At 43.2% G+C, this 25556-nt stretch overlaps 1 protein-coding gene across 1 annotated transcript in view; it reads right to left on the reverse strand.

Annotated features, from left to right (window-relative positions):
• The window catches only part of LOC124169131, a 164606-nt gene that overhangs the window by 104782 nt on the left and 34268 nt on the right, over nt 1–25556 (reverse strand). Inside the window, exon 3 of the mRNA XM_046547635.1 lies at nt 1136–4817. Coding sequence (XP_046403591.1) covers nt 1136–4817 — 3682 coding nt within the window. The remainder of the gene's footprint in view (nt 1–1135; nt 4818–25556) is intronic.

Here is a 25556-nt window from a genome sequence, read left to right on the forward strand (position 1 = left end):
CCTTGAAGATGAAAACGGCGTAACGGGTAATCCAAAATTGTACCGCAATCACGAAAACACTCTACAGGCATTCAGCGTAAACCAGAAAATCCTAACAGCAAAGATAGGTGGTCCAGGGACTCCACAAGTAAAAGAAGTTAAATAAAAATATCTGCATCACAATAGGTCGAATCACATTATTTTTTACTATAGCTATAGGAATGAAAACGTCTACGAAATACTTCGAGAATAATATGCACTATTGTTGGACAGATATTAGCAAAATCCCTTACTTCAGTACAATGAAAAGTTAACACGAGTTGTTTCCACACCACAATTTCTATCTTTTCAGTTCACTCAAGATATAAAAAAATTAGTAAAATCGAAAATCTGAACCCTGTAAAATATAACTTAAAACGAGGATTAAAACGAAAATTAATTCTGACGAGAAATGCCAATAAAAGAAATTACAGAGGACTTTATACAAACACTGACTCTCCACTTAACTTCGAGTAAGAAAGTTCAGCGATCCCGAGCTGGATATTTTTCTCAAATTTCTATTTCCGAAATGACTGGCGATTTTTCTGAAAATATTTATCACCAAATACATCTGATTAATAACTATCCAACCGCGTTTATTCGAATTATTATTCTCTGTGAGTGAGCTTGTTATTATAATGATGATATGTCATAACCACGAGAACCGGCTGGAATCAAGAAAATTTAGTGGAAAATCACTTAGTTATTCTTTCAAGTGTAAAAATTTATAATATAATTTGATTTACTTTTTCCTAAATGAAAATTTTCTTTCGTGGGTTAAAATACAACATAGATTTTCTTTTCGGACGGTAAAAAATTAAAAGTAAAGACCGTGGATAAATATATAATGACAAGTAAAATTCAATAGGATGTCCTTTAAGTAAATTTTACTATTTTCCTCACCTTGTAGAAAGATTTTTAAATTCTGAAATAAACGAACACACAAAATACGTCCGCCACTGATCTGTTTCTCGAATTGATTCTTGTAAAAAGGTTGGAGGAAAAATGTCTGATATTTTCCCATAATTCAAAACGACAATAATTGTCATTTTCTCACGCACTTCCCTCTAACAGAATGACATTCACACAGTAGCGCCAAAAAGAGTTTTGTACTGACCTTTCCCGATGAGGCGTCGCCCCCGGCCTGCATTTGATCCGTTAGCAACCGCGTGAGGATGTCCGTCCTGCCTCCGGAGGCGTCGGGGGCCTGCGGTGGAACTCGGGGGCCATGCACCTTCTTCACTTGCGACGAGGCCGCCCCCGTTCGCGAGGGCGTCGGCCCCTCCGCCGGCGGAGGGGGAGACGGCGCCCCGCGCGTCGGGTCCGACTTGGCGCCTCCTGACGGCGCGGTGCTCTTCCTGGGCTTGAGGGAGGCGATAGCGGGAGAGGAGGCCATCGACGATATGCCCTCCAGCTTGGAAGGACTTGAAGTCGTCCTCTGATGGCACACCAGAGGGGACTGTGTGGACAGGGAGGAGGAGATACCGGCCGAGGAAGGAGTCAGATGCTCCCCGCTGTACGGGATGTGAGCGCTCACCTTCCTCTTGGGGGGCACTTTGGCACAGGAAGACGAGGAAGAGGTGGAGGAAGAGCTAGAGGAAGACGAAGTGGAGTTCCTCAGCGCGGAGTCATCCAAGGAGTGGCCCCCGCCGGCTCTACCCGCCCGCCTCGCGTCCAGGATGGGCGCCGAGGTCTGTCCGCTCCGCGGGGTCAGGTCCTCGAGGAACTTGAGGTCGTCGCGCAACTGCAATTTCGGGAAGGCCTCCGGTCGCTTCATCTCCGCCTCCAGCATCTGCGCGTAGGGGCCCCTGAGAGGTCGCTTGGAGTACCTCCGGGGTGTCAAGGGGCTGCGTCCGTCCAAGGAGAAGACGCCGGGGCTTTTCTCTGCATCTGACATGGAGCCACTGTCCAGGGGAGAAGTGGGGCATGGCGATGCGTTTCGAGCGGAATAGTCTCCAGAGTAGTCCGCCGAACCTTGGACCGGGGAAGCACTGCTGCGGACTGGATCACACTGCGAGCTACTAGTCACCTGCACCGTCGCCGTCTCGTTAGATATTTTGCGCTCGCCAGTCGTGGCGTCCGCTGAACGGTCTCGGAAATCGGATGAGGACGTCACCCTCGCCTCCGAGGGAGGTCTGTCCATTTCCGATTTTGTTATGTCCGGGCTTCCGCATGAAACCGGGGGGGAGCCTCCGATATCAGACGCATTGGTCTGGGATTCCGCCTCCGCCGATTCTGTAGCGACCCCGTGTCCGTTCGCAGCCCTGGCCTGAGAGATTTCCGGGTTTGCCGTCAGGCTGTCGTCGCCGAATGAGTAGACACTAGTTTTGCGATGCGGAACAGTTGCGGGTAGCACCACCTGCCCAACGTCTTTCTGTTCCTCTTCTCTTCTCCGAGTTTTCCTCTTTCCTCGCGTTCTCTTTCTCACAACCTCGCCTCCTGAAGCTTCTCCACCTTTGGATTGTGCGCTGGGACTGCTTGGACTGTCACCAGTATCGAGAGGGTCTGCGGGCGAGGACGGTCCCTCGCCATCACTAGCAGCTGGGTCGTCTGCGCTGAGGAGTTTGCCTGGCGATTCCCCACCATTATTCGAGTCCGAATTTTCGGCATTTTTCATGTCATCGATTATCTCCTCGTTCACATCAGGATCTCCTTCGCGCCACGCACCTTTGCCCGACTTTTGATTATCAAGATGGGCGTTATCATCTTCCCCAGTAGCACCAAGTTCTGTTGAAATAACACTTGCACCGCTAGGATCGGACGCACAGGGGCCCGATGCGCCTGCGTAAACGGTGGCATCGTAACTATCTCCAGTAGCACTGTTATTTTCATCATGCGGTGCACCCTCGCTTCCAGAGAATTGTTCACTAGTATTTTCAATTTTTTCGTCTCTAATTCCTTCCATCGTAGCACCCTCATGCTCAACAGACCCCCCACTGTCAACACATTCATTCACATCTTTGGTTTCATCTCCCGCACAAATACCATCTCCATGTTCAGCACCCGTTTTCTCTTCCGTGACACACCTTTCAACCTCGCCACCAAACACACACCTTTGGTCTTCTGGAGCCTCGTGCAAGACATTTTTGACTTTATCGCCTGTGCTAAGATTGTCCTCACCATCCATAGAATATTTGACTTCTCCATTCGCACGAGCTTCATCACCACTCACTTGAGAGACACGATTCTCTTCTGTTTCATCGACCCCCCGCGCATTTTCCGCGTCATCCCGACTTTCCTCTTCAGACTTTTCACATTGATTTGCCAACTTATGTGAAACAGGGGCAAAGTGGTCATCACTGACGCAAGGTACATCCAATGATTTCGAACTCACTAGCAACTGGTTGGTTCTACCTCCGCGAGAAAGTTCAAATGGATCACGACCGTCTTTGAGGATTGTTAATCCGAGACGATTCCCAGAGCTGGTAACCAATTCCTCGTCTTCTTCTGACTCCTCGTCCAAGCGAATTACACCCAGGGGTCTGGGCTTCCTCGGCCTCCTACCAGCAGCTCTAACTTCCCAGGTACTTCTCGCTCCCAAGGGAACGAGCGGCGGTACCCCTGGCTGTGAGCCTTGGTATGAGGGATTATCGGCTGAGTGCGATCTGATGAAAGGAGATTCTGAACTGCCACCAACACGCCTCACTATGCTATCACCGTTTCCGAAAGCTTTATCCGCTAGTTGCACACTAATACTACCCTCATCTTTCTTAACACAGTCATTAGGAACTACCACTGTGCTCGTCCAATATAAAGCACCGTCCTCCGACTTAGCACCATCCGCACCGATCGGAGCACCTACACCACAGTCCACCAAGCCCTCTTCATTCGAGGGAGGACCTGGACCACTTTCCTGCGAAGATTTATCCTTCGGTGTGCGAGCATCGTCCGTTATCGTGCGATCCGTCGTTCTCGGCACCGAAGATTCGACACCAGAGCACTGTTCCGGAAGGGTAGGTTTATCCACATCTCCGTTCTCGGGCACCTCCTTTAGCACCGACTTCGCCGTCTCGTACGAACGCACCTCCCCGTCCCCATTGCTCTCCTCCGCAACTTTCCCCATTTCCTGCAGCTTCTGACGAAACTCTGACGAGGAGTAAGGGGCTCCGACGCTGCTGCTCTTAACGTGCATCGCCGCTGCCGGAGAAGCAGGAGGAGGTGGAGAGGACTGCTGCGACAGGACGCCGCCCCTCACGTAGCACCTTCCGTCGGGCCTGAGGTCCACGCGGGAGAAGGAAGCGGAGCGGAAAGGGATGCACCTCCTGGCGTACGACCCCACGATGGACCTCGACTCGGCCCTCGGGAGCGTCAGGGGGACCAGGTCGTCGGGGTCCTCCACTCTGGCGGCCCCTCCTTGCTCGGGGACCGTGGTCAGGGATCGGCCGCCATGAAACGCATCTTCGGTGTCGGTGCCGACGCAGGCGGTGGCGGAGGTGGATCTGACGTGGGTGGGCTTCCCTAACGGTTTCTGGGAGTCGCCCGCGATCTTCCTGTAATGCTCGGAACCGCCTACGACGTCCGAGTGGTGGCGTTCGTGTCGGGGTTTAGGGGAGGACAGGCTGGGCGTCGGCGGGTCGGGAGGCGAAGCAGCGCTGGCTGTTGCCTCCTCGGGTGCCGACACTTCTTCCAGCGAAGACATTGAAGGTCCCTCTCCAGAAAGCTGAGCCTGGAGCTTGTGCGAGCACTTCCTTCTGGGAGGGGGGCAGGGTGCCTCGGGGACTTGTTTGACTCCCGTGGGTGGTCGTTTTGAATTTTCGAGTTGAGAACTAGATGCTCGCGGCGGGGATTTGTCCGGATCCCTGTCATGAGAAAAAAAGAAGGTAACGGTTAATTTTTTTTATTGATAACAGGAAAACACACATGCGAAGGCTATTGTCAAACTAAATAACACCTTAACATTTTATTTTAAAGGACACGATTCAACATAAATTAATAAAGCGACAATTTTTAGCTGACTTTTTAATAACGGCCATAAATATAAAGAATGTAACTTGTAATTGAGAATTATTTCTGAATGTGCATACTCGACCACAAGTTGATTTAACTGGAATGAATTTGGTAACCTTCCTCCACAGACAGACTTAAGGTTGATTCCCTGCGTTAAAATATCAAATTGGGTTTTACTACTCACAATGCCTGATGGTATGGCGGTCACACGTTATACCAAATTACTCGAGAACGTCGAATTTTACCACCTCTTTCACACAATTGAAAAGCTTCGGATGCTTTCACATCAATAGAATTAAACCGCACACGCAATTAATAAAATATATAAACGGTATAGAGGAATAATCACTACACGCTAACGCCATATGCTTTTGTCGAAACTCAATGACACTTAGAGCCTAATAAAATAAAACTTCAGCAATCGCACAATATAATTCCATCAACGCACTGAAGAGCAATCATATCGCATCGTTGTCATAGAACTTTAAATTTCATAAAACACAAGCACACTACTTTTCACTCGTACACTACTTTCCTCTCACTCGCAATCTTTATTAAAAAGTCCTACAAAAACTGTCCGTACTGAATAGGGTACACATCACTTCTTCCCTAGTCAAAGGCGTTTAACTGTCACACCTACAGCACACGCGTGAAGAACCTGTGGCTGGCTCGAGAGGCGTATATGCTGAGACTGAGGGACTTGTTTCCGAAAGCCCGATTGTGGGCGCTGATCTGCGATCCATTTTTAGCACCCCGTCCTCCACACAACTCCAGCAGCTCCAGTTCCACGGCATCCACGCACCCCGGTCGTATACTTATCCACTAAGTTCGGAAAAGCGAATTTTCCAAGAACACTGATTCGAAAACCCGATTTGGAAGGCGTAGGGACTGTGATAATAATTTCCCCTACCATATCACACGAGAACATATGAGTTTAGCAAAATTCTACAAATTTGATCACAGGAAAAATTTAGTTATGGCCGAACAAAAATTATTTTTTGCGCGCTAACGGAGAGATTTTTGGAAAATACCTATATTTCAATGAGGAATATATCCAATCCTCTATGAACTAAACAAGGTGTTTGGCGATGACTAAAACCTAATTGCTACCAAATACAAGTGCCGTTATTAATTTTAGCACACTTATTCCAAATAACACTGTTTAATCATATTACAGCAGTGAGGACCACGATGCTAATACCTACAAAGATGGAATGCTTAAAATCCATTATAGTTAAATATAAAGTTTTCGATGCACGGCATGAACAAAGAAATGAATGGTTTTCAATGAAAAATCAGACAGGAAACCAGCAAGATTCCCCAAGGTGTTAACAAATATTAATAAATGAATAAGCAAAATTAGCACGATGACACTAAGAAGCCTTTCCAAAAGCCTTAAAATAAAAGGCAGAAATACACACAGTAATCAATATGATGCCCTGTAAGTTTTCAAACGTTTTACAAATGCGACAAAAGCATATGACGTTTAACTTAACTTCATTGAATTTAAGAACAAGCTCATCAAAGCATTACCCACTGCCAAGGAAGAAAATATTCAGCACAAACAAGCCAGGGGTTCCTAAAATATAAAAACTTATAGAACTTATTGTAAAAGGAAAGAAATACGTCGCTATGAAAAGTTTAGCGGATAGGAGAGAGGAATGGATAGCTGCGTCAAACCAATCTTAGGATTGTTGACTAATGATGATGATAGAAATTATAAGCCACAAAATCAGCCTCATTTCAATTTAGAAAAAAGGATCTACCACAGTTATTTTACGAATTTAAATAAAGTTAGCAAGCCAAAGAAGCTATAAAATTAGGAAGAAAAACAGGAGTCTAGATTAATAATTCAGCGATCAGCGTCTTTCGCAATTATTTCGGAGGAGTCTACCGTGTTCATTCTCTAAATCATTCATCTATATTCGCATTTCTAATATGAATTATGATTTGAAAACCACGTCTAGTATTTTTACCTCAGTTTTGGAAGTCATAAGTATCACTTCACTGAATTCATTGAGTCCATAAACAACGCCAAACCCAACGTCGAATTTATTCCACATGTTAGAATATAGAATCCCAATTACCTAACATTTTAAACATATATTTTACGCAATACCCAAATTCTAACTACGAGAATCCCAATAGTAGTACTAGAATTTTTGAGCGTCTAGATAGAGTATCCTCGACTTCGATACCCAGGCTCACCATAGCAACACCATAAACCCCAGAAAAAAGGACAACATGACTCTCCATTATTCCATTCAGGTAACTGAAATGAACGCTGATGAATAAATGAAAATTTATTCATCAGTGTCCAAACGTATTTAAAAAATGGGTTTCGAGGAATGATATTGGCTTAAGTATTCACGCAAGTCTAATGGTAAGTTTTACGTCTCACCAAGCAATGTCAAACAAAAATATCGACGGTAAGTGCGAAGGGAAACAAAGCTTGCTCACTCAATGATTATGCAATTGATGAAACGTAAAATTACCACGGGACATAAAGAATGGAAAGGAAATATTTTTGCATTGTTCACACCTTTTTCGAAGCTAACTTTCACTACGGTTAGATCTAATGTGGACCACATGATGACGCTATGCGTCGAAACGCGTAGCAAGTAACTTTCGCAAATAAGGAGTGGATATATCGCCGAATAGAGTTGAACTTAGGGCATAGAAATACAAATCCACCACTTTGTGATAGATTCAAATCATAACTCGTAAAGGCCGTTTTACACGGGGCACGGAATCGCGCAGGTTAGAACTGCATTAATTTCTAAAATGGTGTGGAATTGCGCGAATGCATGAACGAAATTAGAACAGGGGCTAATTTGCCATCTCTCGTCCACGCATTCCCGCATGTGTTCTAGCAATTCGCGGCTTTACACGACGCAATTTTGACTGCGCCTTCGTGCACACGTCAGATTGTGCAAGTACGAGCCCCGTGTAAAACGGCGTTAAGGCACTCCTTATAGGATCGCAATGAATGTACAAAATATGCACAGACGAAAAATGGAACGAACGAACTAGAGTGGTCCCAACCCACTCGAACACCAATGCAATGTATTGAATCTGCACGGCCATCGAAAAAATTTCGGCACCTGCCGACCCTTTGGAAGTCGTTACGTGGCACGAATGCGACGTTCACATTCTATGGGGGAAAGAGGGGGGAGGAGGAAGGTGGTTTACGACGACGCCGCCGCCGGCTTGCAAGGGTAGGGGAGGGGTGGAGGAGGGAGGGGAGGGATAAAGGAGCGTTTAGAGGTGTTGGGATGCCAACCCACAAAGAGGGAGGGGGAGGCGAAGAAGCGGGGGTGGTGATGCGGTAGGGGGATTTTAAAGGGACTGTAAGAGTCGGATAGGATGCTCTCCAGAGCAACTGAAGTCTCACATCGAACTCTAAAGACGATCGAATTCACATCTTTGTAAAAACGATGATTTCAGGCTTAACGTTGTGAAACCTTTTCTTAATGAAAAAGGAAATAATTAACTTTGTTAGGTTCACTAATATATTTGAAAAATCACGACCCGGGGGGTTTCATAACGTGGTTACTTCGTCAGGTGCATCGATCATCCATCCATTATTCCCTTATTCGATCATCTATGCTTTATCCCCCCTCCATCCCTTAACTGCCAACTCAACCCACTCCTACTGTCGCACTGGACTAGATATAAAAGGAGAAGCATGCATGTCCGATGCACCTGACGATGTAACCATTTTATGAAATTCGGGTCGTGCTTTTTCAAACATATTACTGAGCCTAACTAAGTTTCTTCTTTCATTTTCCATCACATCTTTGTTACTGTCCGTTAACCATGATGGCATGTGTTCGCCGACAAATCCGTACTTCCTTCTCTTCCTTTGGGGTATTGTATCAGGGTTCCCACTCAAACGAAATTATAAAATTCACGGTTTTTTCCAAGTTTTCACGGTCTAAATGTCGTAAAATTCACTGTTTGTATATAAGCCATTTTAGGGAGAAATATTGATCTCGTAGCAGTCATCAGCCGCATATTATCTACAAATTTAACAAACGCGACCGACGCCGTGAATGCAACCGCAGCAATGAAAGTGCTATCTCTCATGACGTCACCTATCGTTTGTAAAATTCAGGGCCGGCAAAGGAGTTGTGTGCGAGAAAACGGAGTAGAGAGAAGTGAAGAAATGTCTGATTTTTCGCCAGGGTTAATAAACACTTAGGTTACCGGTCTTCCAATCGCAGGCATTAAGGTCAATGTGTCGTCATGGCACACGGGCCAATAATTGCACTAGTGATGGGTCGGCCATGAACGATCGAATCATGTGACCAGGGTCATCTCCGAGATTGATCGGTGAACGGGATCATTCAGATGACCGAGAGGGTCATTTCCTCCCGTCGGTCGTTCGTGACCGTGGACGTTCTCCATCAGTCGCGATCGTCGGTCATTCATGATTGTTCTAGACGCAGGTCATTCGTGATCGTGGTCGTTCTCCGTCAATCGCCAGCCATTGGGTCATTCGTGATTGTTCAGTGCATAGGTCATTCTCAAACACAGTCCAATCCCTATCATTCTTCGAAGATGTCGCGGTTGATAATCGTCACTCGCGACCTGAATTGACCGTTTTTGACTGCTCTTTCACTCGTGGTGATGAATGGCATGGTATTGCAATCACTTTTAGGGGCAATGTTCGTAATAATTGTAAAGTTTTCTATAATCGACATTTTAGGGTACCTATGGCCTTCGTATCTCAGGTGATAGGTATGCCGAAAATCTTGAGAGAGCCCAGTTTTCTCTCATGCCTTTCAATCAGTTCCATTATTTATATTGACTTTCCATAATAAAACATTGATCACTAACCCTATGCCCCACGAATGATTGGAAATTATCATTGATTCTGTATCTTGAAAAACAATAAAAGGAGTGTAATAAACAACATTTAAGGCACATTCTGTATTTGTAAATGTTTTGGAAGTAATTAAGATAAAAATTAACTAGTTTCTGGTTTTAATAAATGAAAAAACTGTATAGATTAATAATAATAACAACTCACCTCTCGTTTAACAAGCTACATAGATATTGTCCTTAAGCAGAAAGCGATAAGCGGGTCATGAATGACAACAGGGTAGTGATTGCCCCCTCGGTCGTGATTGTCTACGCGGTCGTGATTGCCTACTCGGTCGTGATTGCCGTCCACTTTCCACAATCATGACCCATTCAATCATGACCTCCCGTTCATGACAGAGTCACTCAAATGAATGGTCACCGTGATTGGGATCACGAGAATGACCGACTAAGTCCATCACTAAATTGCACTTCGAATATACGCGTGCAGATAAATGCATGGACTGTGTCTGCACGTGACTCAGCCTTGAAACATGATCGACAAATCGATTTTTCTTTAGATCTATCAATCGAGTTCTACAATCAAGTTTGAGAAATTTTTAAGGTTTCTTGATGAAATTCACGGTTTTTTTCCAGGTTCTTTTCACGGTAGACGAAATTCGCGGTTTATTCGCGGTATTACTGTTTTCAAGGTTGAGAGGGCGCCCTGTGTATTACTTGCAAGAGGTCAAATCAGAGGTTAGGTAGACTCAATTTCAAGAAGCAATCACTTTCATCAACCAACATTATTATCAAAAGTCGAAAATCCAAAGATTTGTTCGACGCAGCTCTCCACTCGATTATCCTATTAGCTAACATAGTAATAACATTTTCATAATTCTTCTGTTTTATCTGAATCATAATCGTTTAATACGTACTTAAATAATACTTCCATTTTACGTCTGTCATTATATGCTCCATAAATCTCACAAGAGGCCTGCATTTGCCATTCTTACCCTCCACTACTCCTCCGAAGTTGGCATTCATTACAGCACCCAGTTTCGTAATGGGATACACTTCAAACAATTTTCACTTTCCAACGAGTTTTCCCAGCAAAATGATAAAAAAATACCTATTTTATTTAGACATTCCACGGCGCAAAATTACGTGAAAGTAACGTAACGAGATAAATACGAAATAGTAACACAGAAAAAGAAATAAGGACGAGGAAGTAATAGGTAGATAATTGGTGAAGGAAGGTGAATCGCAAAGGCAATAGCGTGGGAGAAAGAGTAAAATCTTGACCATTCGCCCCCTATGCTCGTAAACCTATATATTCCTGCCTATTTCGATCCTTGCGTTAAGAACAAAGAGACTGGCAGTGCATTGCGGTTCAAAAATGCATGGATGAGTGATTCCTTGTAATGTTTCATAAGCAGTTAAGATTTCAATTCCATTCGATCCTAAAAATTCCATCATTTTAAGACTGAAACCCCATTTTTACAACCGGAACTGAGATAACATACATAAACGCGCAGGAGAGCCTCTTCCGGGGCAGCAAAATAAACGATGCTCACGGAGAGAGGCGGGATGATTCTGCGGGCAGGCGGTTTCGTTGAAGGGGACGGTCGGTCGCGGGGCGATCCAGCCCCCTCGATATCAAAGGGAAAAGGCTGCTTGCTGATTATAAAATGAAAGAGATAGGGGGAGGCAGCGGCAGTGAGGAGAAGGAGTCACGTGTGGAGACTGTGAAGGGAAGGGTGGGGGGAATAGGGCGTGTGATCGGAGAAGGGGATGAATGAAAGACGGAAAGGATGTGGATTGAAGGAGTTGGGGGGAATGAAGGCGAAATTCTCCACCTCTCATTCGTACTCGTTTTCCTACATTCATTTCCCTATTTGGTATACACCTCTCCTTGCGAATACATAAAATACTACTACCACTAAGTCCCTAAAGAAATATGATACATGGGGATGCATCAGCGATATGATAATCAAGAATAAATCTCAAAAAGTGTCTCACCTTATTTTTCCGATGAGGGATTCAGGTAAACAAATGCGGCCTTTGATACAATGTAACATTAAATTAATCGTTCACAACATCAACCCGAAACGTGACGTCACACTTTTTGTATTTTCACCTGAGGAACCCATTCGCGACGCAGAACGCAGAAAAAACGCAGAACTCGGTACTCAATACTGACTTTGATGAACAACGATAATTCATGCACGTCCGTATCAAATCAAGCACATGCCATTCGCTCTCCAACGTTGTCCATCGCAAATAAACTCACGAATCATTTCTTACAAATTATCCAGATTTATTTTGATGCATCACACCTAGAATTTAGCAACAGGGTTTAAGGTTAAGCATAAGCAAGGCAACTCGTGACGCGTGTGAAGCCAGTGGTCCTCGGCAAACTCATCGTGAAACATATTTTGATGAGTGGAGTCTTACTTTATCCCTTACGTATCCCATACGTACTACATGATCCAAGTCCAAAATCAAATTGAAAAGAATCAAACAATCGAAACGCATTTTTCGGATATCATCTTTCCATCCAGCAGTCTTTTTGATGGAGAAAAACTAGAGGATAACCCAACGACAACCAAGGTAACTTCGAATTATTTATTCCTCTACCACTTTAGAGCCTTCCTCTATTCCTCTTAGAGAGAGGTTCCTCTACCATTATTGCCCTTCAACATCGGGGTTTTTCACTTAAAATTCAAACGCACACAAACATCCATGCCCTGGATAGGGGCAACCTACTCACGAGGGACTCGAACCCGCGACCTTTTGTGTGGCAGGCAAGGGCTTTACCTAGCCGCCATCGACGCCGGCAAAAAAATAAAACCACATGCTTTCGAGCAATCCGTTCTTCGGAGAGAAATAAATGGAAGATTATAAAATAAAAGGGAGAGGGGAAGGATGGAGGAGTCAAGCGGGGCAACCGAAAGGGGAGAGGTTGAGAGGGGTAGCGATCGCCGAAGGAAGAGTGAAAAACGGGAGGAAGGGGGCGGACAGCAGGGGGAGGAGGAGAAAAATCAGTGCGTCGACACATAAAGCTCTAAAGGCCGTTTTACACGGGGCACGGATTTGCGAGGGTTAGAGCTGCATTAATTTCTAAAATGGCGTGGAATTGCGCGAATGCATGAACGAAATTAGAACAGGGGCTATTTTGCCGTCTCGCATCCACGCATTCTCGCATGTGTTCTAGCAATTCACCGCTTTACACGACGCAATTTTGATTGCGCCTTCGCAAGTACGTCAGATTGCGCAATTCCGTGTACCGTGTAAAACGGCCTTAAAAGGGAAGAGTGCATGCGTCCGAAACCCACGCACACCAACAAAATATCATCTGACTCACTCCGAAGGCAACTAAATACACAAATACCGTATCCGACCACACCAACTATTACGTACTTTATTTTCACGCCGGAGGTCAACTAAAGGGCAGGTGTTGAAGGCAATATAAGCGTAACTACCAGTTTAATAACGGAACGATTCTCAATCCAGACTAAATTTTTATTGGTTCTGAAATCAAAAGAAAAAAATGAAAAGAAATCAAATGTAATTAAATGTCTTCGATTCAGTATATTGTCTCCAGGAACATTTACGCACCACTCCCAAACCCAACCTAAGATAACCCGGAATCTTACGCATGCACTGGATAATGGGAGAATCAGATGACGGTTATGAGAATAACGAAGATAATTGGAAATAGGAGGATATCCCTGGAACACAACAACATCATTTGCCATCACTATTTACTAATAACCCCCTCCTGTTCCCAAACCCACATTGACTTTACCACTCCAGCCTTATTGGCCCTCATTTTAATCATACACTCTGTTTTTTCACTTCTCCGCTTTCCACACATTCCGCCATTTATCAACACTCTTCGTAATCCCTCTCTCATAATCTTCCCAGAAAAGGAACCATTCCTCCACATAATTAATTAGAGTAGCATACGCTAGTTCTCTAGTTTTGATTTTTTTATACTTTGAGTTTGAAAAACAAATTCACCCGTAATTTGTTCGTATTTCGGTTCAATTGCTACTTCTCGAGCTATTCAACGAGAAAAATCCACGGTGTCAACCCATTCACAGATAAGTTGATGACGCCTTGCTAAATCGCGCTTTTGGAGTTGTTAACACTACTGCTAACGATTCCTCCCCTCAATAAAATTTTCTTCCTGATAAGTAAATAATTCAAAATTCTATGGATGCCACTGGCTTATGAAAAATGGGCGACAGCTCGTGTGTTTTTTATTTTGAATTGATTATTCGTCGTATTTATTATAGCCTTATTTAATTTTCAGATGGAATGACTGAGTGAAGAATACTTTTTCCCATTTACTCCAACCGGAAGGAGGCTATGGGAATGAGACGAAGACGATTGGAACGGGGTAGCGTGCGAGTAGAATGGGTGAGTTGACGGCGATCGGGGGGAAGGACGAGCGAAAAACGGAGAGGGGAGGAAAGCTGCGCGTCGACGTACGAGGTCCCGTGCGTGAAGAAGACGAAGAACACGAGCGCACGCGTGCTAAATCCACACACACACACAGACACATTACACACACGCGAAAATCTGCGTGCGTTCGTTTGCGCGCCGAGCGGTGGGAGATGAATGGGAGGAGCAGAGGGCGCATGCGTCGAATCCGTCGGCAAGAGGACCGGAAATCATCCCGCGGGTGGCTGAGGGGCAAGGTGGAGGGGGGGAGTGGGGGAGGCCTGAAGGAAAAGGAGGCCTGCGTCCTCCGTTGGCGGAAAAAAATCACGAATGGCAGCAGAGATGAGGGAGGAAGAGAGAGAGAGAAAAAAAACGCAAAACACACTCGCGAGTGTGTGTTTAGAGTCAGAAGAGCACTATGTAGGAGAGTTTTGGAGGGAGTGTGTGGGGGGTATTCCGCACATCAAACCCCCTCCTCTCCCTCTAGATCTCCTTCCAGAAAGGCAAGGCGGCGGACCGCTCCAGAAAGATGCGAGGGAGAGAAGGGATCCCCTCAATGGAGCAACAAGTCCATTCCCGCGACGCGCGAAATTCAGCCAAGCACTCGGGAGATTTCCACTCGCTTTACTGCGCTGCTGAACAACGCAATTGATTTCCGTTCGTCTCGCACTCTGAGGCGCATAAATAAATCGGCTTTGGGTCACAGAAGATTAAGCACAGGTGAGTCAAAGGGCGTGGAAGAAAAAGGAGAACAAATATTAAAAATAAACAGGAGAGTGGAAATAAAAAGAAGTCCATTTTCATTTTTCCTCCTGATTAGGAACGATTTTTAGATAGCTTCGAGCATTCAAAATGCCATGGATAGAAAAGTTTGCGCCATGAGGAACCACTCCATAAGCTATCGACGAAGTTTGACGCGGTCTAATCAGTCGGTAGTTCTACTGATGTAAGATTTACTAAATGGCACAAGCTAGAGATATAGAAACTGGACCGGGCGAGATGAGTACTTACCTAGCACAAGGAGGAGGATCAGGGAAAGTATGGCCTGATTGAGAGGGACACGCCCCCGCCCCCGAAGCACATTTCTGGATTAGTTCCTGCACTACGTTGTACTAGTCTCTGAGTACGGGAGAGAGTGTGCTAGAGAAAAGAATGCCAATCATCGCATCACATGTACATAGCTATTGTTACATATTTTCTCTCAAGGCGAATAATGTATTACGAAAAGGGTAAATATCTCTCCGCGAATGTCTGTTTAAAAAAGTACTTCCGTAGCTAACATGTAATTAGAAGGAATAAATTCGCAATTTATAGAAATTCCAGCCGTGACTACTATTTATTGCTTACAAAATAGTTTCAGCCGTCGCACATCAATGGCAGACCTCTTGCCTAAAACCTCAAGCTGGAAGGTTGAAGAGGAGACTTCTTAGCCGCAACCTCGCCCGAATAAAGGCATCTTATTATTAAGCTTCCCAAATACACATAATCTGTTCAAATGGGGTCTGAATTCGAACCAATGAGAGACCAGCGACTCATCCTACAATACCGGCAGAATTTACAGCAAATCCAACGCAGTCAATTAACGATAATCACCAATCGCAACACCTAAAATTTCCGCACTGTTTTTATAATTCACGACAGTATGTTAATACACATGCAGATACTTAGCAGAGTAGTCATTGAGTCGCTGGCCAGAGATATCTTTTGACACGTCTAGTTGAATCACAATTATCCTAATTTTCAATTTATTGGTGCCTTCTGGCGTGCCTAGACAAGTAGGGAAAAGTCGTGACACAAAAAATAATTTCCTTATCCTTTCGTATGAACGGGGTAAGAACTTAGAATGTTCGATGCTAATAAGGATAGTAGCCGGGTAAGGATCCTAAAAAGGAAAAACTACCAGTTATTTTACCCTTTTTGGCATTGGACAACATGAATGTACATTGTACAATGAACGATCTCGTTAGCCATTTAGATTTACAATTGCCAGGTCTCACAACATAGCGTAGAAGGAAACCACAATTACGTAAGCAATAAACTTCGAGGGTCATGAGATGACAGACAACTGTTGGCATAGGAGAATTTTCGGCCAACTCCCCGTCGTTCTCATACACCTTCACTGCATTTGAGGCCGACACAACTACCGGAAGTTAACGATCAACTGGTGGATTACAAGTGAATGATTAGAAAAATGGCCTCAGTCATTAACTAGCACCGAACTCTACAAGATATAACTGATTAATTACAGTGAATGAATTCGCGAACTATTACAGCAAGTATTCCAGTCATGTAGGAAAATTAAACGGTTGTTGAGTTCTTTCTCAATTGGCTTGAAATTTTCAGAGTTCAATTCAAGGAGTAAACTAAGAAATAAGGTCAGAGGAATAACGTATTCACTGAATATAATAGTTGGTATAAAGGAATAAAACTGTGTAAGGTTCACTATTATATTAATATGTTCACGACCCGGGTTTCGTAACGTAGATGATTTCGTAACGTCACCTGAAGATGTAACTACGTTACGAAATCCGGGTCGTGCTCATATTAATATAATAGTGAGCCTTGCAAAGTTTTATTCCTTCATTTCCAATATGGAGAGGTTTCACAAAGTCAAGCCTTAAGTTATCAGTTATGTAATTGTGCGTGTTAAATAACCCTCCAAGAAAAAGGTAGTTCCCCATTATTCTGTCAGGTGTAACGTTCTCCCACGCCGATGTTTACAGATTGTAACAATATAACCTCAAAAGGCAAATCCTAAGGTAAACTTCAATTTTCAAAATGTACCGATCCCACGGGAAACATTGCCAGCAGTATTTTATCAGACTTTGATATCAAGACCATAAGTAAGCTGAGATCATACCTAGGATCAATTCGTTCTTCTACTCCAGGGAGAATATGCTATCCAGTGTCTATAGTTATTAAATTGTAGAGGAAAATGGCTGTGTTGTACTCGCCGACTTCCTCCACAATTATGGAAATCCTCCTAAAACGTTGATCGCCTCCGAATCTCCGAAAACAGTCTCTTCTAATTAATTAAGCAGGCTGGTATCCTTTCTCTATTGGAAAATACATGTGTAACACATTCACAAATGAATTTCTGCGCACAGCCATTTCTTTTACAATATTAATTTTCATCATTAAATCAGTGCCATCCGAAATTGGACCAAGCATTAATTAACATTTTTTTCAATCCTAATAATTATATGGAAGCAAAAACCTAGCTTTCTTATCATACTCATCATTAAATCGTTCATATTTATTTTTCTCTTGTTGACAAAGTTCTCTTTGGCCCAAGAAATTATCCTTTCAAAATATTTCCTTTCTTGCACTTTTAACTTCAACCTACTTTAATATTTCGTTTTTCTCACTAGCTAGTTCCGGTTTTCATCCTTGTACTTAAGGCTCATATCGTCTTATTTTTGAAATTATCATATACCTAGTAATGCTTTTCTGATGCCCCTATATGTGCCTGCAAAAATATCGGATTATTTACTCACCTAAACTTGATATACAACAAGACGAATCAACTTATTACAGCTCCAAGGAATTTCACTGTTGACTATATGCGTCCCCTGCCTTAACAGTTCATAACCAAATCGTGGTACGTATTCTAAGATTAAAACTTTAATCTGGACGACACGTAGCGACGTAGGGCGATAATGAATTTCTAGTAATTCTTCTATCTCAACTATTTCTATTCGGTTCACTTCGTGGAACACTTCTTTAAATCGACTACACGAGTTAAAGGGACCAGCGATGATCGTTTTGAACGGGCCAGCGAGCAACAGAACCAAAACAAAGCATTTTTACCCACGATATCAATACGTTTGCTTGAAGAGGGATAAGTTTCACCCCCTCCCGACCTTATTCACCGACGGTGCTAGGAATTTTCCAATGGCATCGCCTGGACGATATTTCGCAATCACCTTGATATCTGCGCCGCCGAAGGGATGGATCTTTTGGAAATGGAATCCCGCAGAGCCCTTGGGATTCGAGCAGCAGTCTCTTCTTCCTCCTCCTCTTCTTCTTCTTCCATCTCCTTTGTCTTCCCCTTCCCCTCCGACCCCTCACCAACTCCTTTCCACTCTCTGCCCCCACCCCCTGTCTCCTCCTCCTAAAATCCTCCCCTTCCCCACACGCTAGTCTTGATCCAGCTGGCGGACGGGCAGAGTTTTTCGCGAGCTCGCGATTAAACTATCCGACACGTTGACAGTTTTACAAAGATTAAACAGTTTCACGCGTTCTACGCGGCGCCGAAACGTGTTTACAAGAGGCATAACACACGTACACTGTTTCCACGACGCCTTGGGTGTGCTCCCAAGGGCTCTTAGCCTCTCCTCCTCCTCTCCACTCTCGGGAGGTTCCCTGAAGGGCCACGACTATAGCAGAAGATAAAAAGTCCCCCAACTATAACAGTCACGCGTTGCTTCCAAAAGTTTCTTCTACATCATTAAAAATACATACAATTACAGCTGATTTCCATTCGTCTTAGACACAAACACTATGATCTCCTGTCCACTCGACAGATTCCCAGACTATAGCAGAAGGTACAATCCCTCCCAACCGGAAAACATACTTCCAGTGTGGTAGAGAAAATTTTTCAAGGTTTTGCGAATCAAACCAAAACATTCAAACGGTATTTTCTATTCTCTTGAGAGATTTGCCCGCTTCACAACACATTGGCAATTATATAGTTGAATCCCATTCGTCTTCGATATAAGCACAATGCAATGAGCAATTCAATAACGCCAAGATGTAGAAACAATGCGCAACATTAAATGCAAGGGAAGAGATGGACAAGTAATTTCACGTTCCCAATATTTATTTCTAAATTGAATAGCAGCTTAAGGCTAAAATCATGAATAGCAAAAACTTGCCATAACAACAGGGTGAAAAATATGCTTGCATCACCATGTGGCATGATAGAAGAAAATAATACTTTTGATGATTCCTTTAAGACATTGCCGGGCAAAATCAAATAAAAATACATGGCGGAAAATAACACAATAAAATTAATTTAAAATGAAGGAGAAACACACTACAGCATGACCCATAAATTCGAGAGACATTTCAAAAGAATAATAATGAACCATGAAATATGAAAAATGTAAATTAAATAAGACCATAACGGACTGTAACGACCTACTAGCAAAACTAGTTGAGACTTCCCAAAAAATTAAGGTACAAATTTTTAAAAAGCAGTTGAAGAGGTAGAGACCAAGGGTTTTGTTATAATGTTTTCAATTTTTTGCATCATGTGTTCATGTTACCACTAGGCAAATGGCCTACTTGTAACAATTTAATGATGATGATGAAAATTCAATGAGGATGTAGTAATCAAAATCTTTGATGGCTTACGTATCTAACGATTCCACAATACATGCCGAGTAGAGATGGCATCTGGGCCCGGTTCAATAACCTCAGAACAAACTTAATTAATAGCAATTCACGTCGTCATGTGCCCCATAATTTATTATGAATATAGTAAACAATTTTGGGGAACATATCAAACACACTACATTAGAAGACGAATATTATCTAAAATTAGGAATACCGATTTTCACTGCTCTTCCGATAGCAACTTGTTATTTATTAGTGACGAAAATTTTTCTGCGCTTTTACTTTCAAGACATTATCAAAAATCGAAAAAATTTTATAAGCTCTAATTCGCGTAAGTGCACACCTTTCAGATTCTAATACGCAAACAGACAATATTTATGCCCTATTCCCAGTATTTTGCACCATCCTATCCTATGATATTTCAATTGCAGCAGAAGATGAGGAATGATGCAAGACTTTTCAGTGTTTCTGAGGGACTTGTTACTAATAAATGACACACAATTTCAACGCATTATGCTGACAGTTGTTTTACAATTTATAAGATTTTTTCCCGAACTTGCAAGGACATCTATTTACATTTAACATTAGTCAAAAATGCAACTGTCCCTAACGGAGATGGTAAAAATTATCGGCCGCTTCGTGGGTCTGATTTGATCACAAGCCATTTCTTTTTATTGCAAACTACAGATAACTAATCGTAGCATTTGATTAGAAAAGGACCTCACGGTGAGCCTTGGAACGAACTCTTTACTAGATACTAGAAGGTGGCGCCATTATATGCTATAACACGATAATTTTCAATAGCGTTAGTACCGCTAAAAAAATTAAAAACCATTTCGAATCTAATAAATGACAAATAATAAAAGCGAAGAGTTCTGCAATTAAAATAGAAAATGCACGCGGGTGAGTTTAAAGGCGCATAACGGTCTAAAGTCAAGAATATTACCCATGCGAAAAAGGAAAAAAACTGAGAAAAGTATTAATGCGAAACAGAAGCAAACGTTCTCCATTGGTGAAGGTCTCGGCGGAATCGTGACAAGAAATTGAGTGATTCGCCCACACGACCTCGACACGGTGACCGTCAAAACCGGTTGTCTTCGAGTCTGGACGAAAGAACTATCAATGGAAGGTACTTTAAATGAACTCAAATCAAAATTTATCGGTCCAAAATCAGAATCAAAAGGCTACATATGACGAAATTGAATGGCTTCACCCCACTCCTGAATCAATCAGCTAACTCGACACATGGACTGATTACGATAACCACTAAACTAACACGTTTCATCGTTCCTTTTCAAAGAAAATACAAAGAGAAATATAGTAAATTTACCAAAATACATAGGCTTATAGAATTAAAAGAGACAAGAATAGGAGCGCAAGACAAAAATAGGGGTGTTTACCTAATGCAACACTCAAAAACTAAATGAAGACCTGCAATCATACAAAAAATTTGGACATCCCGCAGTTAGCATCTCTAATTTAGACAGATCAAATTTAAAATAACCACGCCGTCATTCTATTCTGGTTCTCTAAAGGTGGGCAGGTAGTAAACGCGCTATCCCGCTGACTCAAAGGTCACCGATTCGAGTCCAATACCGAGCTTGAGTGTTGTGTAAACACTCAGTCGATTTACCCTTTGAAAGCCTAAAGACGAGGGAACGGACTTATCGGAAACCTACGGGGTACCGGAGTTACCAGTACGGAAAAATGAGATGAAAGGATTGAATGCTGAAGCAAAGCAACTCCTGCTCACCAAGAATCGATTGCTAAGCATACCCTACCCACGCAGTACTGGGCTTAGAGGTAGCATAGCAACTAAAAGGCCTACAGTGAACAAGAACATATAAATTAAACGTTGAAACCCTTTTCAAAATGAGTATACACATTAAAGTCGATAACAGGTAATAAATTCATATTTTTTCGACGGTTATCAAATTGGTATAGCGCAAGCCAGGGTCAAGGTATAAGCCCGCAAATCAAAAGATGACTGAAGGCTAGCCATTAAGACGCTTCTATGGTGAACATTTTCAGGAGAAAATAAAGATCCAGAAACAAACTTAAATAGGAAATCAAATATCTCAAATCATTTTCCCCCTAACTTAGGCGACCATCTCCAGGGAAAATTATTAAGAGTTAACCCTAGGACTGATTTCAAGTTTAGCTCTCGGGAGGATTAACAGCGATATCTCTCCTCAGACAGCGGACCATTTCAGTCAAAATTTATAATTCGGATATTATATTCAAATTGATACCGTCAAATTAATTATTCTTTACTTTGGAAGTACATATAATCACAACGCACATCAGTACTCAAAAATCGTCATTTTACGAGTTACAGGAATAGAGATACATATCCTCATAAGGAAGATGATAATAAAATATTAAATATAATACGTCAAAAACGTTGCCATCATAACACACATGATTTATTGTCCCAATTTAAAAATAACTCGCCTCTCTTGGGCCTTTCGGGGATCAACTACGCAATATTTCAACGCTCCACAACCATTTGAGTCAAAATTAAAGATGAAGATAATCTCATGCCAAATTTTCCGAACTGCTGGAAGCCGTCCAACGCGGTTGAAATACAACACATTCACTTCCACTTCTACGAACCTGGAGAAGCCATGATGGCCTCCAAATTCAAAGATTTCGATTCTAGTGTGATTCAAGTTCAAAATTAACTAAATATTTCCATCTTAACGAGCAACTTAGACCACGGCGCATCGGCACAACGCTGGAATCGCGACGTGGTACAGCATCGAGATACAAAGAATGGTTTGCACCTTCGGGTAGACATCAAGCCGGCAGGTAAGAGACGGGAGAATTACACAAGCACATAGAAATGCATATGACGCTGAAACCCTTTTCAAAAATGGCCAACACATTCAAATCGAAAATATATAATGAATTCAATTTTTTCCTAAATTTATCACATTATTATAGGGCAAACCAGGGTTAAGAGAGAATTCTAACCCCGCATAACACAAGATAAATGAAGGCTAGTAGTAACTTCACTTATGGCGAACTACATTTTTTTAATAAAAAATCTCCCTTTCCGCATCTTGCCGGCTCTACTTCTGATGAAAACAACTAAGCATGCGCCGATGCAAATGGGGAAATGATTAAGGAAACGAGTTTTAAGAGGACGCATACCGCCGGCTCCACCGGTAGTTTTTTGCGACGATTACTCGCTAAAAACTTACGCAATCGCCTTGAAATTTTCAGGATGAGTATATGATGTAGACCATTGTCAAAATTTGTCTGTATCTCAAGGTTGACCATTTTACCTTTACCTTAAAATTATCATCTCGGGTGCATTTTTTCAAAAATTGAGATACAGGTAAATGATTAACGTGACACAGTTAATTATTTAAAAACATCTTTTCTTTACTCCATGAAACTATCAATATGATAGCACAAGTTTTAAGCATGAAAAAACTGAGGAGTGTGAAGACAAAATACGACCGGTTGAGCAGGAATAATGCATCCTCATCATCTATGAACATTTTTGGCCGAAAAGGTATGAAAAAACGTCCTCTGACAAAAAAATTTTTGGTTGAGATGAATTCATAAAGACACTCTGCCGATCACTTTTGAACCGAATTTAATCCCACAGGTCGAGCACGTAGCGAAAGAAAGGAAAACTTTTGTCCACTCCTCTTTTTTTCCACCCCTTTCGGACAGCTCCCCTCCCCAAAAATATTTCGACAACAGCCCTACAACAGTTGGCTGGGTGCAAATAGAATCTTTCTTCACACCCGGCTCCCCACCCTCCCCTCTCTGCCACCCTACTGTCCACCTTCCCCTTCGCCCCGCCCCCCTCCACCACACCTCCCTCGCCTCCTATACAGCACCCTTTAGAGCCAAGACGCGCCGGCAAGCCAAACGGAGAGATCCCACCACGATGAGGAGGAGAGAAGGAGGGAGTTGTATGTATAAAGAGGAGGGAAACGGGCGAGATAGAGCACGGCGGCGCCTCGGTGACATCCCTTATCCTTCCCGTCGCGACCGCTGAGAGAAACTGGCGTCGCCCTAGCGCCGGTCCACTGGAGTGGTCCACAAAGGCCTTCGAGGAGAAGGTGGGATAAAAGTGCAAAGGGTGCTGCCGATGCACACGTCGGGACAAGGGTCTCCATCTCCCACAGGCCATCGGAAGAAGCTCTGATGGCAGGATAGGGATCTTATAAGGGCCACTCCTCCCTCCCACCCACCCACCTACTCCCCAATACATACAAGTTACAGGGGGCACATAGCATTGCACTGACAGCCACACCGCCTGCATCCCCGAGATTCGAGAAAGCGCTGTTTATAAATCTCTTAATTAAATGGTATTGGGGTTTGAATATTATTCTTTCACAATTTACGAATCCCTTACTACTACCAAGTGAGAGCTGAAATAGTAATCATAGATACATAAAGGTAATTTTACTTTTAAGCTAAAGGTTCGACACTTATGATATTGAGCCTTAGTCTCGCGAACTTTAAATCGCACTCGACGTAGAGTATAAATTCATAATATTCACGTTAGAATACATGGAGTTATAGTTTGAACTATATATTTTACATTTACAAGACGCGAAAGAACGTCTTAAGAGTTACAATCTGTTCCTAGCGACGCATCAAGACATTGAAATGCGCTCAGGTAATAAAAATCTATTGCAAAAAATTACATCATCATTTATTTTAACATGGGTTATAGAGCTGCTATCGTAAACCATGATTGTTTCCTTTGTGTTCGCTCATCAGGCGAGAGTCACGTCTCACCTTAAACCACTCGCTTGAAGAGCCATCGGTAATGGTAAAATAGTGAAATGGAAGCTAAAACGCAGTTATGCACCTACTCTATCTTATTTATGAAATTTTCGTTTAAACACAATAAGAAGGTAAAACTAAATTTCAGAAAGCACAACAAAGTCTAACTTTTTTAAGCGTCTCTGGACCCCGCTCCCAGGACGAGCTCTAGCTGTAATGTTTTAAAATTACTGCCGGAATGCCATTTTTATGAATTCAGCCTAAGTACAGCAAAGTTTCAATTCCATGAATTTTACATCCATTTTGGTTCTCTACTTCTCTACTTTGATATTGGTGGCTCACACACTTCCCCGATGACAGAAGGGGATGGGATGGATGGAACGAGGATGGGAGAGAAAAATATTCAAAAAGAAGAGAGGAGAGAAAAACGCGCCAGAATTAAACTCCCGTTGGCCCGACCCCACTGTTCCCATCCTCCCACACCAGCCACAAACACACTCACTCACTCACGCACCCAGAACGTCACCCCAAAGGGAGGGAAAAGAAGTGGGCGACACCCCTTCCAACCCCCACCCCAAAGTGACTCACAAGACCCTCTCTCCCATACCTGGGTATACCAACACCGAAGGCGAAAAACGAAGACCGATCGCCATTATCGAAACCCAATCATCGTCCCAACACAGTCACGTCCCAGAGCGTCAATACGGCACACAAGGAAATCAAACGAGGCGTGAAATCCGCACATCACGCGGTCTACTGTTGAATAAGAACGACGGGCTTGATTCGTACGCTTTCCCACACGGATGATTACGCTGATCGCACGAATGCACGGGACCATAATGTTCGGTCTAGACGGCAGCATGAAGAGCACCACCACCGTGCGACAAGTCGACAACATAAAAGTCACCCTCCTTCACACGAACTCCAACCAGTACTACCAAATTCCGCACCAAGCCTTTCAATTGATTTGGCTACGATGGCATGCCCCTCTACGATGAATAGTGGGACTTATAAGAGTATACCGCAGCTGAGTGTAATAGAGTACTTTACAGCGGATAAAGATCACCATGGGCCTCCTGAGAACCAACCTCGCAGTGAGTATACAATAATCGAGCACATACACGTGATGCTAAGTCTACCTTGAGTATTCACAGGTAGAAAAATGATTGATCTTACAATGATAGGATGCGTAGTAAGCGGATTTCACGCTATGCTAACTTTGGCCATTGAGGATGACT

Source organism: Ischnura elegans, chromosome 1, assembly GCF_921293095.1.
Source record: "Ischnura elegans chromosome 1, ioIscEleg1.1, whole genome shotgun sequence".
NCBI classification, from domain to species: Eukaryota; Metazoa; Arthropoda; class Insecta; order Odonata; family Coenagrionidae; genus Ischnura; species Ischnura elegans.